This window comes from Photinus pyralis, unplaced genomic scaffold (genome assembly GCF_008802855.1).
Source record: "Photinus pyralis isolate 1611_PpyrPB1 unplaced genomic scaffold, Ppyr1.3 Ppyr1.4_LG8, whole genome shotgun sequence".
NCBI classification, from domain to species: Eukaryota; Metazoa; Arthropoda; class Insecta; order Coleoptera; family Lampyridae; genus Photinus; species Photinus pyralis.
The window spans coordinates 31,638,895-31,658,329 of record NW_022170819.1 but is presented as its reverse complement, the minus strand read 5'-3'; the positions used below and the strand labels follow the sequence as shown (position 1 = coordinate 31,658,329).

General features: G+C 37.2%; 2 protein-coding genes across 2 annotated transcripts; both read left to right on the top strand.

Annotated features, from left to right (window-relative positions):
- Positions 1 to 3,786: 3,786 nt before the first annotated feature.
- LOC116179597 lies at positions 3,787 to 4,551 on the top strand. Its single transcript, XM_031499395.1, has 2 exons — positions 3,787 to 3,945; positions 4,002 to 4,551. Exons 1-2 carry the CDS (start codon positions 3,913 to 3,915, stop codon positions 4,503 to 4,505), a joined length of 537 nt encoding a protein of 178 aa, XP_031355255.1. The 5' UTR covers positions 3,787 to 3,912; the 3' UTR covers positions 4,506 to 4,551.
- Positions 4,552 to 12,195: 7,644 nt separating this feature from the next.
- Positions 12,196 to 12,960, top strand: LOC116179600. Its single transcript, XM_031499399.1, has 2 exons — positions 12,196 to 12,354; positions 12,411 to 12,960. The coding sequence occupies exons 1-2, from the start codon at positions 12,322 to 12,324 to the stop codon at positions 12,912 to 12,914; spliced, it is 537 nt and encodes a 178-aa protein (XP_031355259.1). The 5' UTR covers positions 12,196 to 12,321; the 3' UTR covers positions 12,915 to 12,960.
- The last annotated feature ends 6,475 nt before the right edge of the window (positions 12,961 to 19,435 follow it).

Sequence of the window (19,435 nt, the reverse complement as noted above, 5' to 3'; positions counted from 1 at the left end):
TAGTAATTTGGTCTTTCTTTATGTTGAATTCGCTGTTCTAAATATAATACTTTTTGATAGAATTTGATTTGTTTTATAGCAGACATTCCATGGCATATGACGGATATTGGCGTAGTTTTTGTATTATAAAATTCCATGGCATCACAGATTATTGAAAAAGATTTATTTTATTTTCCAATTTTCCGTCTTTATTATGCAAAAAATTGAAATCTAATAGGGTTGATTGACGTAAAAAACTTTTTCCTACAAAAAACCTTAATACATTTTTGCTCTAAAATAATTTGGGGAGCCAATAATCGCATGTTATGAATTTTACATTGAAATCCCTATGATTCAAATTCCAGGGCCACCATGGGGAACTGTAAGAAATAGGTAGGTAGTTTAAATTTGGCGTATTTTGATGCTTGTGTAATGTAACACTATCTTTTAATCATAAATAGCGCTATTAATTCGTAAAAACGCAAGGAACTACGTACGTACACTATCTAAGACAGAGTTTTCTAGGCAAAAACGAAAATATTTTAATAATTTAAAAAAATTGTGATGTTTATATTTTTGAACTCTCTTTTGAATTCTCTATCAAATGACACAAAAAGTAAAAATTACTTCCATAAGAAAAACAAAGTTGATGATGGTCGACTGCAGGCGAAATGTCAAACTTAAAATTTAAAAGTAGCGTCTTGTAGAGGGAAAAAAGTGGCCATAATAATGTGTTATTTATTTCGAAATATCTGTTTAAATATCTTCAGTGAAAAATAAAAACAATTTTGCAAAATTTCGGTTTTTTTCGGATATCTCCGAAAGTAGTCGGAATTTTTTATGTTTCAAAACTGTATTTTGTCAAGCATCAAAATACGCAACTTTGCCAAATGGTGGCCCTCGAATTCGAATCAGCCTGCACATATAGACTTAAGTACCTATTTTAACTTTTGTAGTCACATTTCACGTACAATACCGCGGTTAATAATTCTGTCGTATCCTCGAACATATACACGAACTCGTTTAGTTTAGGGAGGAGTGGAACTAGTTTTATCCTTCATGGTACTCTAATGAAAAGTCTCAACGAACGGAATTAATTTCTACCAACCATAGCCCTCCTCCTCGACCTCTTATCGTGATCGGGTATATTCCCTTATACCTCAAGAACGGATTGTCGGAAGAGGGTACTCACAAAGGGCGATTGAGACGTCTGCAAGAAATATATCCATTGGTGATGTCAAAACAAAAGTTATTTCGGTTAAAAAAATTTCGCTTTATCTGCACAAGAGTTGTGCACAATTTATACTTGTTTACATACAGTGTATTTTAAAAGTAATGGTCAATTTTAATAATTTGACAGGGTATGTGGTGTAGTGGCGTGAAAGTCGGACTACGCCACCAGGGGTTCCTGGTTCGAATCTGGGTTCGGGCATAGACATTTGTAAATGTATAGCGGGTTGGGTTAGTATAGCAGCTCTTGACTGAAACCCGCTTAAAAATAAAGTCCAAAATAAAAAAAAAAAATAAAATAAAATAAATTCAAACAGTAAAAAGTTGATTTTTCTTTCAAATGTCGAAACAAATTCTACATCGATCAATTATTACATTCCCTATTCCTATCTGTTATGCTTTCCGTTTTATTTTAGATTTTTTTAAGTTGTGACTGTGCTGCATAATTTTCTTAGGAGGCCTTGTGAGTAGATTGTGCCTTCTTGGAGATATTACTTGGGTTTCAACATGACGGAGCGCCGGCTCATTCTACCCATGATGTCTCTGACGCACAGTTTTGAAAATGGACTGGGACCTGAGATCCGTGCCGTTGGCCTCCTAGATCTCCAGATTTAACGTCACTTGGCGTTTATGGGTGGGGTCATACCTAGGCGCTTTCTTTCGGTGATCCAAACGCGTTTGGATTGTCAAATCACGTTCTTTCGAAGTGTGATCTTATAATCATGATTGCTAAAATCGTGAACAAACTGAACATTAAAGTTTTATGATCCTGAATTCCTAACCTATAAATGCAACGACATTTTTGCTCAATTGTTAAGTTAGTCAATATTTATAACTGAAGAGGAGCAGAATCGTGCAAGTGCTTCCGCTTGTATTTAAGTTATTTTCATAATCCAATCAAAAAATACGTAATTCGAGTGCAAATATGTACCTAACCGTATTTTGATTTAAATTCGCGCGTTCTTTCGTAAAACGTGATCCTACGAATCATGATTTTGAAATCATGATCGCGAAGTAGCCGAAAGAAAGCGCCTCATATATGTAAATACAAAGCTTACTTCACACCAGTTGCTTCTCGTGAAGAACTGGAAATTAGGGAGCTTTTGATGAAACGGATGCCGAGAGGCAATTACCAACGGGGTTCATCGCAAGATCCTGTGATGTACTGAAAAAACCTCAATTGATATTTGTTTACTATTTTGTCGTTTGTTATTATTACATGTTTATTATGTCATCTATTTTATGCATAACGGTCACAATTTTAGAAAATTGAAAATAAAATAGAAAGCATAGCAGATGGGTATAGGGAATGTGATAGTTTATCTATGTAGAATTTATTTTTGACACTTGAAAGTACAAAAAGTGTTTCATTTAAAAGACAACTTTTTAAGGTATCAGGTTATTAAAATTGACCATTAGTTAAAAAACACCCTGTACAAAATTGAAATCATTCTCATGTAGCATCAAATCAGTAGGTATTTTTGATTTTGGAAGAATACTGAACCAGCACCACCACAAAAATAACTGGATAGTGAAAGCTGTGAGATTCTATCACCAAGACCTTGATCGGCCATCAACCAGCGACACTTTCAAGAACCTTTCTTTTTTGTGTGCCAAATTCTGTGACTAGCAGTGGGAGGGTTTCGAAGAAAGGATTGTTTTCCATCAACCTGTATCTGCTAATGCACTTGGTCAAAGTTTTTCTCATATGTCTAGAGACCGGGTGCGGGAAGTGGATACTCACAAAGAGAAAAACAAACGTCTCAATGAGTACGGTAACGAGAGTGTTATTGTGATGTTTGCGTCAGTGGATTTCCACACTCTCGGCATTTTGAACGTTGGAAGTTGAACTTATATACACGTAATACATTGGAGTGCCCAAATTATGGACACATTCCACAACGTCATGCTATGACAGGATTTGTTTATGGACCAAGAGAATTAGTGGGCAATTAACCACTAACGTACCAAAAACAAAATTAGGTGAATTTAGCACCATAATACTGGACAAGTGTTTGTCACAGAGATTTGCATATTTGCAGGATTTATGATAATAGTTTGCAAAACAAAATAATCATGATGACAGAGTAAGTAGGTGGGTAACCTTATCATTTACTAGAGTGGACGTGTACCTCCAAAAAAAGAATGTCGCTTAAGTAAAACATTACTTTGTGTTAGTCAGGATCATGTATATTTTTAAGTTGATCTGGGTTGTCATCGAGGCCCATCTTCCCCAACAAGGAATTTTAAGCCGACACTATTGTAAATAAAAAAAACACCATTACTTAGAGATTCTTGGCTGAGGACTTCAGAAAGTCTTGGGAAGCTCTTCGGAGAATTCAAAAAAGATGTGTACGGTACGGAAAAAATAGCACATTACTTCGTCCATTTTAATTATTTGTCTACTACTACGCCTCCCTAGTGTTTTTAACATAAGCAAAATTAGATTCGTGACAAGCAGAAATCTGCTCAAAGATATAAAACCGAGGTGTGTCACATGGTATCGAGCCAATCAGGAGGTATGAGGAAAATTGGTATCATTCAAGATCGCATATCATGTTATCGCCTTAATGACAAGGCCCGATTAGAGTACCTACTTAGATAAATTTGGAATTATATGGGCGAGGATGTAGGTATATAAAGTTTCGTGTTATTACCATAGAGTCACTATAGTTGTGATTGCTCAGTCTGAGAATAACAAAGATGAACATCTTAGCATCCATACTTTTTTCTATTGTGAGTATTTCATTCTTATTGCCTGTAGATGTGTTATTCAATTCGAATATTTGCAGCTAATTGCCAATGCGCAAAGCGCCGATGATTCTAAAATCAATGTACTTAGAACAAATCTTGGCTTGAATGGTGCTAAATACTGGGACAGCGAATGGACCACCACGCCAGACTCTTCTGCAATTCCAGACGTTGGGGACGCTACATTCATGTGTCGCACAACGGGAATGTATCCCGATCCGTTCGATTGCAACAGGTACCATCATTGCGCTCGCCATGGGAAGGACGAGTGGAATAAAAGCCCCATAGAACTCTTCAGCGATTCATGTAACTGTGGCTACGCGTACAACCCGAGAACGACCTTCTGCGACATATCGCTCAGGAACGGCACGTGCAACAGGGAGCCGATCAGCGCGTGTGAACATGTGGGGCAAAACGGCGTGATGGATTACAACCCTTCGATATACTACATTTGTCAAACGCACCCAAAAGGACCGCTGTATCCCTTTATGTATGCCTGCGAAAATGGTAAAAAGTATAACACGTACTTGTACCTTTGCGAGTAGTGTGGAATTCTTCCATTAATCGAAAAATAAACATACATTGAGAAAATTATTTAAAATTATTTAAAAAAGGTGTGTTAGGTTATTTTATTGTTCCTCAATTGTGGTGTGCCTGTGCTCAGATTGTTGTAGTTACTCTTGGTATGTGCGCATTCGCACATTTATTTGACAATTTTTAGTGCATTTTTGAAAAAAATACGTTACGGCTGGCTGGCTGTCCGGCTGACATCTCAGCAATTACAATAGCTAGGGACCTCAAATTTTGTCAAGCATCAAAATACGCAACTTTGCCAAATGGTGGCCCTCGAATTCGAATCAGCCTGTACATATAGACTTCGGTACCTATTTTAACTTTTGTAGTCACATTTCACGTATAATACCGCGGTTAATAATTCTATCGTATCCTCGAACGTATACACGAACTCGTTTAACCTCCAATTTAATATTAACTTTTCGCGATCTAAAATTGCCTCACGTACCTTGCATCGTTTCGTTTTCGCGGTTAAAATTGGCACCCACAACTATCGCGGCGTCACTCTGAAGGTAGAATCTCGCTCTCCCACCAAATCTTTTCTAGTCTATTTGCCGATTGAAAATTCTGAAACGGACCCACCGCAAAACAAGCGTTCACTCGATTTGTTAAACATAGGTAAGTTGCCCCTCTCATTCTCGGTCGCGACGGTTTCTACAGCCGGCAACACTGTAACGTTTCGACTCTTATCTGTTTGAACACCTGTTTCTTATCTTAACGCACTTTATTTCTTGAATATTATTTCTGTTTTCTTTCATTATGAAGCGGTACACGTATAAAATTTCATATTCCGGCAAATTTCTAAATTTAACAAAATATCTTTAAAGCCTAAAGCGACCACGTGTTACAAGGGTCGATCTTTCACTGACTCTCGAGTCACGTAGAGATCACAGTAACACTCCTTATCTCTTAGTGTAGTCCATTTTCCCTTTGCATATACACAAACAACAGACTGCTAACCCTATGTATTGTATGTGTAACAGAAAAAATATACTATTTGTATACTTAAAAGCGCCCTCTATTGAGCGGCAGCGTAAACATGTTCAGTAAAGTTATGCTTATGGATTTATACATTAGATGTCGCTGCAAAAGAGTATTGAAGCTTGTACAATTCGAATAGTTTGTTATTGGTATTATAAGGGGGTAAGCTGAGTCACCCTTGTGTAGTGGAACAATGGTAAGAACACCAATAATATGGAATTCGAATTTTGCAAACTTTAACGCCGTTTTTACACGGGATTACCGTCGCCCGAAGACCGATATCTCGGATACACCACACACGAATACTTCCCGCATACAATTTCAACGACTAAATTTGGGTATCTCGCTGTTACAATTGTGTCCAGCAATATAAATTCATCACCTTGATTTCCAGGTTCATTTCCACCAATCCGGTGTATTTGGTTAAAATATAGGGGATTTCCTAACTATCAAAAATGATTTTTGTGTTATTTTATAAATAGTGGTACACAATGGTTGTAAGCCATCGCCTGTAAGTTGGCTGCTCCCTAATATTGTATTGTAATGTCTTACGTGTATTTTGTGTTGCCTACTTTCTAATTTGATTTCTCGATGCAACATGACGGCTGGGCTCCTATTGCCGTCTCTGTCTACCTAAATAGTATATTATTGGATTACCCCTGAAATGCGTATTTATTTGAGTATATCTATTCTTTCACCGAAACCTTCCTTTCACCCACTCCTTCCCTAATCGGTCCACACATATAAAAGTTAGGGCTACGCATGCGCAGTATAATTTTTGATTTGCTACCATTTCAGTATGTGGAGGATACCAAAAACAAATATTTTTTTGCAAACAATCCAATAATTAAAACTGTTTTGTTTGTGACCTACATTTCCGAAAGTCTCCAAATAACATATAGAAGGATCTGTAAATGTTACATTCTGTGTGATATCACAAGATGATAGCCAGTCGGTTGTTCGTTCCAGCCCTTTTTATAAATAAGTCAAGATCTTGCTGACAAAAGCTGACACGATTAGACGTCTTCTAGTATAAAAACAGTCACGTCAATCATCGCAGGTAGCCGCCCACTGGAAAACTTGTGAGTTGTACACCAATTATGCTATTATATTTTCATCTCGCTCTAGTCCATGTGAAGAAAAAGGCATGTTTTGCCGTGGTCGGTTGCCTGCGACTGTTCTTATGCTAAATGGCGTATAGTTTTCAGTATTGATCTTATATATTTTATAGCAGACTAAAAATCGAAGTTCTTTAAGAGTAATAAGGGTCGAGTCTCCACGAGAACGTTCTATGGGTTTTGAGGGCTCTGAGTTGGATGTTCAAATCGTTAAAAGTTCTTAAGAAGCAACAAAATTTCTTAGACATTATGGAGCACTGGAGCATGTTATGGCCAGATATAAAAGAAAATTGAAGAGCATTTAAGAATATTTTTAGAGTCGAAAGGTTTTTAAGAATATTTACCTAATCTTTATTTGACGTCCCTGAAAGATCGCAGGATTTTTACGAACTTTAGTTAACAGGGTCCGGGAACAAGTGCTCAATAATCCCTTTTTTCTCCAACCACCTGAATAAGACGCTATTTTGTGACAGTGTTCGGTACCTAAAATTGACGTTTTGCGGATTAATCGCTTTCACCATGGCAACTGTACAAAAAGTGGATACTTTTGGTCCTAGTACCAAAAAGAAATTGACCTTGAAAGTTGGCCAATTAAAAAATTACAATCACGGAGATATGTCACATTGACATCGTTTTACATTGCAGGTTGTAAGATATTTCTATACATACAAATCAAATATTTTTGCATATTCAATGCAAATAATGATGTTACCTATACGTATGTACATGTATTGAAAATGATTTACGCTCGCTATTTTTATTTAAACCATGTGTAACGTAATTTACATATTCCGTAGACAACCCGCCGTCGCGCGTAACGCCATCTACTTCAGACCCATTGCACTATTATCTGTCATTTTGAATTCAAAATTTGAAAAAGTTAATTGCAATTAATTTTAATTAAAAAACTGTATGGTAAGTTTTTTATTTCAATACAAAATATAACAATATTATTGTGTATACAATAAAATGACTGAAACTGATAGCGACATGGATTGCACTCCGCCAGAGATTATAGAAACGGCAGAACATGCTACCTCAAGATTTGCTCCCTACAAAGTCGCGAGAGGTGAGAAGTAAGAAGTAAGAACGAATAGGTTATAAGTTAACCTAAAAACTAGAGTGGTATGACACGTGAGGACAAGAAAGCAGAAGTTCTTATACTATAGTAGTGAAACTGTGACTGAATCTAAATTCGAATATAATTTGAAGTAAAGGGGGTTGGAGAAAAAATGTTATGTTTTATCCGTACAAAAAATGACATTTTTTGTACTAATGAAACAAATAACTATTTTTAAACGCCCTGGAAGAAAATTTACTTCACATAATATCCCGGGAACCAATGCTAGTTATGATCTCTCCTCCTTCCTTTTTCTTATGAACTTTCTCCTGAATTAATGAAAAAGATACTGCTTATACAGGCTATTTCACGCAAACCGTTACCTAAAGGTATTCTGTGTTTCATTGATAAATTAAATCGAAAAATTTGCATAGTAGCATAGTTTTTCATGATCTATTGAAACAAAATATTATCATGATCGTTTCACTTCCCCGGTTTTATTGGATGTCGATAGCAAGTTTCTTATTTTCAACACCCTGTATTTTTTTGCATTTTTGAAATCTATGTCGTTTTTACCAGATTTTTCTATACCCAGCATCAAGTTATTCAAGATTTTTCCAAATTTTTCACGTTTAACTGCTGTCTTTTGGGCCCTGTGCCTACGACTCCGTTGAATTGAATTTCAAACAGTTTTCCAAAATCAACGGGGTACTGACCTACTGCTAGATGAGGGTGGTTTAGATTTTGATCGCTTATTAGCGAATTTTTTAAGAATTAAAACAAGTACAAATTGTGCACAACCCTTGTGCAGGTAAAGCGCATTTTTTTGTAAACACCCCTACGAAATTTCTTTCATAAATAAGAAAGTTGGCACTGCGCATGCCCAAAACCAAATTTTGAAACTGGTGTTAAATTTTCTTTTATTCCAAGTGGCGATGTATCAAATTTCATTTAAATGCCCAATGGTTATATTTCTTCCAAACGTCCCAATCGCCCTATGTAGGTACTTTCCTTTGACAATTCATTCTTAAGATATAAGGAATTATAACCGATCACGACAAGAGATCGAGGAGGAAGACTATGGTTAGTATAAATTAATTCCTTTCGTTGAGACCTTTCATTAGAGTACCAGACTAGTTTCACTCCCCCCCCCCTTCCCCCTTCACCCCGTACTTTGATAAGAGGACAGAAAGAAGGGCAGTAGTTTGTAGAAAACTGGTCCTTTCGTTGAGAGCTTTAATTAGAATACAATGAGAGATAAAATAACCCCCCCCCCTCCCCACACACATACTCAGGACCCGTCGCTCACTGATCTCGAAAAAGAGTCGCACGGGAAAGATATAGTTTGTACAAACCACTTTATTTCGATGAGATCTTTCATTAGAATACCATGAAGGGTAGAACATGTGTTTACCCCCCCCCCCCCCCATTTAAGCCATGTAAAGCTTAACTTAACACCACTAAAGGCATGCGTATGCAAAATCTGAGACCAATTGGTTGTCGTATGTAAAAGTTATGCACGTTTTACTTGCAAAAACAACATCTCAGGGAATAATTCGTGGGGGGGGGGGGGCACAGCGAAATTTGATGGCCGTCTGGCACACCTTAAGAATTAATTTTATCTCTCATTGTATTCTAATTAAAGGTTTTCAACGAAAGGAACCGTTTTCTACCAACTACTGCCCTTCTTCCTGTCCTCTTATCAAAGTACGAGGGGAAGGGGTGGGGGGGGAGGAGTGGAACTAGTTTTATCCTTCATGGTACTCTAATGAAAAGTCTCAACGAACGGAATTAATTTCTACCAACCATAGCCCTCCTCCTCGACCTCTTATCGTAATCGGCTATATTCCTTTATACCTCAAGAACGGATTGTCGGAAGAGGGTACTCACAAAGGGCGATTGAGACGTCTGCAAGAAATATATCCATTGGTGATGTCAAAACAAAAGTTATTTCGGTTAAAAAAATTTCGCTTTATCTGCACAAGAGTTGTGCACAATTTATACTTGTTTACATACAGTGTATTTTAAAAGTAATGGTCAATTTTAATAATTTGACAGCGTATGTGGTGTAGTGGCGTGAAAGTCGGACTACGCCACCAGGGGTTCCTGGTTCGAATCTGGGTTCGGGCATAGACATTTGTAAATGTATAGCGGGTTGGGTTAGTATAGCAGCTCTTGACTGAAACCCGCTTAAAAATAAAGTCCAAAATAAAAAAAAAAAATAAAATAAAATAAATTCAAACAGTAAAAAGTTGATTTTTCTTTCAAATGTCGAAACAAATTCTACATCGATCAATTATTACATTCCCTATTCCTATCTGTTATGCTTTCCGTTTTATTTTAGATTTTTTTAAGTTGTGACTGTGCTGCATAATTTTCTTAGGAGGCCTTGTGAGTAGATTGTGCCTTCTTGGAGATATTACTTGGGTTTCAACATGACGGAGCGCCGGCTCATTCTACCCATGATGTCTCTGACGCACAGTTTTGAAAATGGACTGGGACCTGAGATCCGTGCCGTTGGCCTCCTAGATCTCCAGATTTAACGTCACTTGGCGTTTATGGGTGGGGTCATACCTAGGCGCTTTCTTTCGGTGATCCAAACGCGTTTGGATTGTCAAATCACGTTCTTTCGAAGTGTGATCTTATAATCATGATTGCTAAAATCGTGAACAAACTGAACATTAAAGTTTTATGATCCTGAATTCCTAACCTATAAATGCAACGACATTTTTGCTCAATTGTTAAGTTAGTCAATATTTATAACTGAAGAGGAGCAGAATCGTGCAAGTGCTTCCGCTTGTATTTAAGTTATTTTCATAATCCAATCAAAAAATACGTAATTCGAGTGCAAATATGTACCTAACCGTATTTTGATTTAAATTCGCGCGTTCTTTCGTAAAACGTGATCCTACGAATCATGATTTTGAAATCATGATCGCGAAGTAGCCGAAAGAAAGCGCCTCATATATGTAAATACAAAGCTTACTTCACACCAGTTGCTTCTCGTGAAGAACTGGAAATTAGGGAGCTTTTGATGAAACGGATGCCGAGAGGCAATTACCAACGGGGTTCATCGCAAGATCCTGTGATGTACTGAAAAAACCTCAATTGATATTTGTTTACTATTTTGTCGTTTGTTATTATTACATGTTTATTATGTCATCTATTTTATGCATAACGGTCACAATTTTAGAAAATTGAAAATAAAATAGAAAGCATAGCAGATGGGTATAGGGAATGTGATAGTTTATCTATGTAGAATTTATTTTGACACTTGAAAGTACAAAAAGTGTTTCATTTAAAAGACAACTTTTTAAGGTATCAGGTTATTAAAATTGACCATTAGTTAAAAAACACCCTGTACAAAATTGAAATCATTCTCATGTAGCATCAAATCAGTAGGTATTTTTGATTTTGGAAGAATACTGAACCAGCACCACCACAAAAATAACTGGATAGTGAAAGCTGTGAGATTCTATCACCAAGACCTTGATCGGCCATCAACCAGCGACACTTTCAAGAACCTTTCTTTTTGTGTGCCAAATTCTGTGACTAGCAGTGGGAGGGTTTCGAGGAAAGGATTGTTTTCCATCAACCTGTATCTGCTAATGCACTTGGTCAAAGTTTTTCTCATATGTCTAGAGACCGGGTGCGGGAAGTGGATACTCACAAAGAGAAAAACAAACGTCTCAATGAGTACGATAACGAGAGTGTTATTGTGATGTTTGCGTCAGTGGATTTCCACACTCTCGGCATTTTGAACGTTGGAAGTTGAACTTATATACACGTAATACATTGGAGTGCCCAAATTATGGACACATTCCACAACGTCATGCTATGACAGGATTTGTTTATGGACTAAGAGAATTAGTGGGCAATTAACCACTAACGTACCAAAAACAAAATTAGGTGAATTTAGCACCATAATACTGGACAAGTGTTTGTCACAGAGATTTGCATATTTGCAGGATTTATGATAATAGTTTGCAAAACAAAATAATCATGATGACAGAGTAAGTAGGTGGGTAACCTTATCATTTACTAGAGTGGACGTGTACCTCCAAAAAAAGAATGTCGCTTAAGTAAAACATTACTTTGTGTTAGTCAGGATCATGTATATTTTTAAGTTGATCTGGGTTGTCATCGAGGCCCATCTTCCCCAACAAGGAATTTTAAGCCGACACTATTGTAAATAAAAAAAACACCATTACTTAGAGATTCTTGGCTGAGGACTTCAGAAAGTCTTGGGAAGCTCTTCGGAGAATTCAAAAAAGATGTGTACGGTACGGAAAAAATAGCACATTACTTCGTCCATTTTAATTATTTGTCTACTACTACGCCTCCCTAGTGTTTTTAACATAAGCAAAATTAGATTCGTGACAAGCAGAAATCTGCTCAAAGATATAAAACCGAGGTGTGTCACATGGTATCGAGCCAATCAGGAGGTATGAGGAAAATTGGTATCATTCAAGATCGCATATCATGTTATCGCCTTAATGACAAGGCCCGATTAGAGTACCTACTTAGATAAATTTGGAATTATATGGGCGAGGATGTAGGTATATAAAGTTTCGTGTTATTACCATAGAGTCACTATAGTTGTGATTGCTCAGTCTGAGAATAACAAAGATGAACATCTTAGCATCCATACTTTTTTCTATTGTGAGTATTTCATTCTTATTGCCTGTAGATGTGTTATTCAATTCGAATATTTGCAGCTAATTGCCAATGCGCAAAGCGCCGATGATTCTAAAATCAATGTACTTAGAACAAATCTTGGCTTGAATGGTGCTAAATACTGGGACAGCGAATGGACCACCACGCCAGACTCTTCTGCAATTCCAGACGTTGGGGACGCTACATTCATGTGTCGCACAACGGGAATGTATCCCGATCCGTTCGATTGCAACAGGTACCATCATTGCGCTCGCCATGGGAAGGACGAGTGGAATAAAAGCCCCATAGAACTCTTCAGCGATTCATGTAACTGTGGCTACGCGTACAACCCGAGAACGACCTTCTGCGACATATCGCTCAGGAACGGCACGTGCAACAGGGAGCCGATCAGCGCGTGTGAACATGTGGGGCAAAACGGCGTGATGGATTACAACCCTTCGATATACTACATTTGTCAAACGCACCCAAAAGGACCGCTGTATCCCTTTATGTATGCCTGCGAAAATGGTAAAAAGTATAACACGTACTTGTACCTTTGCGAGTAGTGTGGAATTCTTCCATTAATCGAAAAATAAACATACATTGAGAAAATTATTTTTTAACTTAAAAAAGGTGTGTTAGGTTATTTTATTGTTCCTAAATTGTGGTGTGCCTGTGCTCAGATTGTTGTAGTTACTCTTGGTATGTGTCTGCGCATTCGCACATTTATTTGACAATTTTTAGTGCATTTTTGAAAAAAATACGTTACGGCTGGCTGGCTGTCCGGCTGACATCTCAGCAATTACAATAGCTAGGAACCTCAAATTTTCACTAAAAACTTTCTGCTATAGTGTAGAGGCTCTAATCTATTCCGAGTTAGATCAAGATCAATAATTTAAAACTGCTAATAAAATACTGATCTGTATTACCAACAATGCGCTTTCATCGGGCATATGCTGATTTAGAACTTGTTTTTCGTTCTTCCACCCTGATTATGAATGTGTATTAAATGGGAAAAACATTGCAACCTACTCCAACACCTACGACCATCGGTTAATATAATAGAGCAATCGTATAGTGCGCCCACGCATACAGGGTGTAGCATCTAAGACCCCTCGGATCATAATTCCTTTACTGAGAGCGAAATTGTACGCAATCACCGCCGACATGTTTCTAAAACATTTTTGAATACCAGTGGCGTGCTGTATTCCAATGACATATCAAACTTGCATTTTTTTTAATGGAACATCGCATATTTTATTACTGATTTAGAATGCACTTGAATTTTTTTATATAACATATTATACCCCTAACTTTAACGAGTTTGCTGTTATAATCTTTTTTCGCCACAATTTGACAGTTTTTCGAAACTTATTTAGAGACACTAAATCGCGCAGGCGGCTAAGTTTTGAACTCAGCTACAGGTCAAGACCTCTTCCACAGTCAAATAATTTTTTTAGTCACTTAAATTTTTGATTGACCTTCGCAAAATGTCATAATATTTTTTCAAAAATTTCAAATGGCCACCCCCTAAACAAATTATATCTCTGGGTAGCCAAAACGACTAATTTTCCACTGATACAAAGAAAACATTCCGTAAGAACATTTCAGAGAATAACCAAGTCGAAACACCAATTTATACAAAAAACCTCATTTTCCGAATCTAAATGTGCCATGATGAAACAATGGAGGTTCAAAATAAAAAAAATAAGTTTTTTTCAAGTACCTTCCAAATCAGTAATAAAATATGAGATATTCCATTTAAAAAAACGCAAGTTTGATACGCCACTGGAATACAGCACGCCCCTGGCGATCAAAAATATTTTAGAAATATGGCGACGGGTAAATGTGTATAATTTTGCTCTGTGACTTTTTTCGGTATCTTTTATGATCCGAGGGGTGCTACACTCTGTATACAGGGTGTTTTTGTGAGCTTTAGTTAAACGTTTCCGGGAAAGTAAAATAGGTAGGTTTTTAAAAATTTGTAGGAGTTACTCTGAAGGCCCAATCGATGTGAAATATTTTCAAAATTGCTGCACTTCCGGAAATACCGAAAGTGGCTAGTAACTTCGTTATTTTAAATGGCAGCCTCTATTGTATTTTTGGATTCTACGTGAAATTTCAGTTCTTTTAATACCCACATGTTGATATCTGCCATTTATGGTTTTTTAAGTTATTTTGACTTTAAGAAAAAAAATGGTGGATGCAGATGGTACTTTGATCATTGATTACTTGAAATCGGTTGTAGTCATGGCAACCCTTTTTTATCAGTGCATAGAGAATGAATATGGCTTTCTTTTAGTGTACTTAAAAAAAGTTAAGTTGCGGACAACCGCACCTATGGATGATATAATAATAATAATAATCCTTTATTTGCTCAACAGAAAGACATAACCTTTCCCATTTCAGAGCAAAAATAACATTTTACAACTTGCCAGAGTACAATAGAGTTAAAAATAAATCAAAAATACAAAAATATGTCTAGTAATATTGATAACAGTAGGTACTTAAACTACCGAAACCAATAACAAAACAAAAATCAAACAAAAGAAAATGAAAAACAAAGATCCAAAGTTATGAAACTTCAAACACTAGAAACTCAGTTTTTTTTTAATGGAATGACCATTTTCTTACTATTGCACTATCTACTTCCGGTAGTACTAGTACTCCCAAAAAAACACCCTGTATATTGTGCGTTGACTAAAGGGGGGCTTCAACTAACACCAAATGTTCAAAACGGACAAAAAGGTACGTTGGAATAGCAATGCCATAATTCCAAACAAGCTCTGAAATCAATATGGCGACGAGAAACAAATGGTGGAATTACCCTTTGAAAAACTTTTTTAAATTGCAAGCATCGAAGATTAAAGCTTGCGGTTTTAAATTTCAATGCGCTTTTAACCCTGGTCGTAAGTTTAAAGTTTCAAGGGCTTAACTTCCATCTTGAAACGCTTTTCACTTCAAGCTTCTATCAACCAGTTTTAGTATTTACAAAACAAGCTTCCAACTTCAAGTGTCAGGTTTCTTCGATTTGTAAGCTCAAGCTTTACCTTTACCTTTGTACTAGGGATGGTCCCAGTCGGTTTCTGCACTCCGACCTTTTGGTCTAATATGCTCCCCGGTATTGTCTACCTTTCAACCTGTTTCCAGGATTTTGATAGGCTGAAGACTTGCTACTTCCTCTTGTGTAATTTTTTCATTTCAAAATAAGCGTTCCTTTGCTTTAGTGTATGCTTCACATTGGCAAATGACGTGGTGTAGAGTTTTTTCTTTCCCGCCACAACCTCTGCATAACGGGCTGTCAGTCAGTTCCATTTTGTGCAGGTGTTTGTTCAAACGATAGTGATCTGTGACCATCTCGCCCATGTCGCAAGTTTTATCTTTATCCTATTTAGCTTTAAGATGGACGTTTCTAATTCACCGTTTGGGATTTCCATCTACACACGGTAGAATTTACCTCCTTTCGTTCCATAGCAGTTTTAATCGATTCTAGAAAAGTGGTATTGTGAAACGCCCGCTCTATATCTAAAAATGCCCCTAGAGCTACCTCCTTCCAGAAGATCGCCGCCATTCCAGATACATCCACTACTCTGTGGATAGCAAGTTCACAGGATTTTCCTGGTTGATAGGCACATTGGTCCTCACCTTGAACTTGATCGGTCTTGAATAACTGATAGTCTCCACCATAAATTTATGGGCTTAATAATTTTTGAAAGAAAGTTTAAGGATTATTTACAGCATTCTCTTCGATTCTTGTGAAGCGCCTATTAAGAAGTTCGTGCAGATACTTCAGAGGTTTTTCAAATCTAATCAAAGATTCTTCAAAAAATGTCTTTGATTTTCAAAAATTTGATAAGTAGCAGAAGAACCTGTAAACACTTACGGTCAAGATTGAATTAGCGTCTCGGAAGTGTCAAAGATTCCTTGCAGAAATCCTGAAGAATCTCTTAAAAGTGCCGCCAAATTTTCAGAGGAACTTTTAATAATCTTTGAACGAATTCTGAAAGATCTATAAAAAATATTCTAAAAACTAAAGAAATTAAAAAGATTTCGAAGATAACTTGAACCGCTGCTAAGTCCATTTTTTAAAAACCCTCTGAAGAGGCAAAATTAATAGAACGGCATATGAAAATACACAAATAAAGCATTTTAGACAATGTACCAAGAATTTATGAATGAATTGACAACTCGACTTACTAGGAAACTAAGTTTTCCGTAAAATCGTTCATGAATATAAAAATCCTCCAGGAATTATTTCAGAAAAAGATATCTAGACACATCCAGAAGGTTTATCTCGAAAGTATCCTTAAGGTGTCCCTCAATCTATCTAAAGAATCTCTTAGAAATCCAAAAATTGTGTGAAGAATAGTTTTACGGAAGATTTGAAAGATACATCTTCCAGCAAAGGAGATCTCCAAAATGTCTATTGATAGTCTCTGAAGTAGCGCAGAGGGTCTATTTTAAAACCTTATAGTGACTGTCTCCTCAGTTTCTTTAAAGAATACTCTCAAACATCCACAATGGTCATAAAACATTTCTCATGCATCTGAAAATAGTATTTGGAGGATATTTAGGTCTCACAGTACCCTCTAAATCATCTAGAAGGGTCTGGATTTTGCATTACGATAGGAGGCGAACCTAGGCCGCAATTTTGTACTACCTCCCGTCGTCGTCCAACCCCTCGACGTCACTGAAACCATCCCACAGGTGAGATGAACTTAAGGATGCTGGAAGGGAAGGCGGCTCTAATCATCGTAGCCACGTCCGGTCAGGATACTTCCAACATGGATCGTTTCAGTTGGGCTACAGCGGGACTTCATAAAATTTGAGTTGTGGCGTTTTAGCGTCTGTGTAACGTCCTCTACAAGATGCTGACCAAACCCATGCGGTGCATGTGTTCGTTTATAGTGCCCAAAAAGTATGACCACGAGTAACTTCAGGTTCGTTCTTGCTAACCCTGTGCAAAAACGCGCCAGGCTACCAGATGGTCCTCTGAAGGCTTCTCATTACCTTCCATTTCGGCATGCCCTTTGACCCATGCGAACTCAAGAGCTGCTGCTTCCTACTTGCTTTAGTGCGTGGTGATATTCGGAAACCAATCTAGATGTAATTTTACAGTGGCCAAGTGGCCACTGGAGGATTGACAGTATTGTTCTTTATGTGGTGCATAAGAACTTTTCTTGCACTGAGCGTTAGTCCCACCGACTCTGATTGGAATACAGTAGGAAGTTTGCCTAGTGGTTGTCTGATATGGAAGTTTAGTTCTTTGTCTCTTTCTTCCATTGTTTTAGATCCATCCGTGAAGATGAATATGTCTGGTTGAGATGCCACATCCTCATCAAGATAGATGTGGTAGTTTTTCCCCAGTATGAATTGAGGGATGAGTGAGTCCGATCGCCCCTCTAGCATAGACAATCACTCAGTACCTCTGCCATTCAACAACCCCTTATTTTTCAGACGCAAGGATGCCAGAGTGGTCTTCTCTCTCACGTGTAGAACTAGTGGAGGCAAATCCAGTAGAGCAGAGACCGTTTTAGCACCGTATCCGTTATTATCTATCGCACAGTCGAAGTGTCTTATTGTAGTGTAAGTTACTTTGCCAGGTTTGGGGCTAAAGACCATTTTTGTCTCCCTCCATTGTTTAGGTATGTATTTGAAAGCGATACAGCCCGTATATACAATAATATTTATTTAAAAGTAGACATAGGGATTTCCTATGTCTAGTTTTAAATGACAAGAATTCTTCTGAAGGGCGCCTAATTTTATGCAACCGAAACAACTTCTTAAAACAAATGAAGATTTTGCTGTCATATTAATTATTATTGCGATGTATTCAATTGAAGAAAAAGTTGATATTGTAAATTGGTATAGTGCCGGTAATAGTTTACGGAGCGTAAGAGATTTATTTTCTGTGTTGGTCACTTTAAAATTGGTGGTTATTCAAAAACGATCCATAAGACACCGTAAACAACCTTCAATTTTAACGGGGGATATGAAAGTGAATGTTTTAATTTTTGTGGAAGAGAATCCCATAAGAAATTTAAGGGAAATAGTGGCCGAATTTAATATCTGTTCATCATAACCTAAAAGCATACTATTTACTGTCGTTTTTATTAAAATCTAGAATGACAATGCAAAATGGATGCGCATGTTATTTCGGTTGCATAAAATTAGTCGTCTTTCAAAAGAATTTTTGTTTTTGTCAATTAAAAGTAGACATGGGAAATCCTTATATCTATTTTTAAATGAATAGCACTAGGTAGATGAAAATAACAGCCAGTGCCCATTGCAGCAGGGCTGGTTTCACCGCCCAGGTTACCCTCGTCACATCCACCATCTGACTGAAAACCGCCCAGTCATTTTCCGTGGGAATGAATCGACTATACCATTGCTCTTCTTTGCCTTATTGAACAGTTTGCCCAACTGAGAGCCCTGGATGGTTATAGGGCGTCTTGGCAGTTCTCAGAGGACATGCCTATTCAAATGACTCCACAATGGAGATGGTAAGAAGATCTACTACACCTCGATTCGACCTCAGATTCACTCTCTAAGCATCAAGTTTAAGGATACTGACAAGAGTCAGATTCTTTTAATATTCAAACATATCGCATACAGTGTGGTTTTCAACATCCTAATTGTGTATTGTCGTTACAACATTGCACCTCACTTCATAATACTTCACTTTAGTCTGGAATTGTTTAGGAAAGTATAAAGCAAAGAGTTTAAATTTTAGGAAAACATTGAGTTTGTGATGTTTGGATTAAAAATTCTTTTCGTTCGTGTTGAATGATTTTAGAGAACTACATGGCATACGTCCCGTAAAAAGGAATCTTCCGAACGATTCAAACAACCCATATTAGCAGTCAGTTGCACTTTTCGACTATCGCGGAGGAGTAAAATACTAAATCCTGCTGTTATAGGGACAAGGAGAAGCAGAAATAAGTTGAGAACTAATAACGGATTTAATTTCAAAGGATGGGACTACATTTAACCATAAGAAGCATAACCCCGTGGAAATAAAGGGCGACAGAGATTGAACTGAGAATATAATGGGAACACTGTCGATAGTGTCGATTCTTGAACTGAG

Excerpts from the sequence above, each read along its gene's own strand:
- LOC116179600 (XM_031499399.1), top strand. The coding sequence starts at position 12,322 with ATGAACATCTTAGCATCCATACTTTTTTCTATT. Across the intron at positions 12,355-12,410 it reads CATCCATACTTTTTTCTATT|CTAATTGCCAATGCGCAAAG; the intron begins GTGAGTATTTCA and ends GAATATTTGCAG.
- LOC116179597 (XM_031499395.1), top strand. The coding sequence starts at position 3,913 with ATGAACATCTTAGCATCCATACTTTTTTCTATT. Across the intron at positions 3,946-4,001 it reads CATCCATACTTTTTTCTATT|CTAATTGCCAATGCGCAAAG; the intron begins GTGAGTATTTCA and ends GAATATTTGCAG.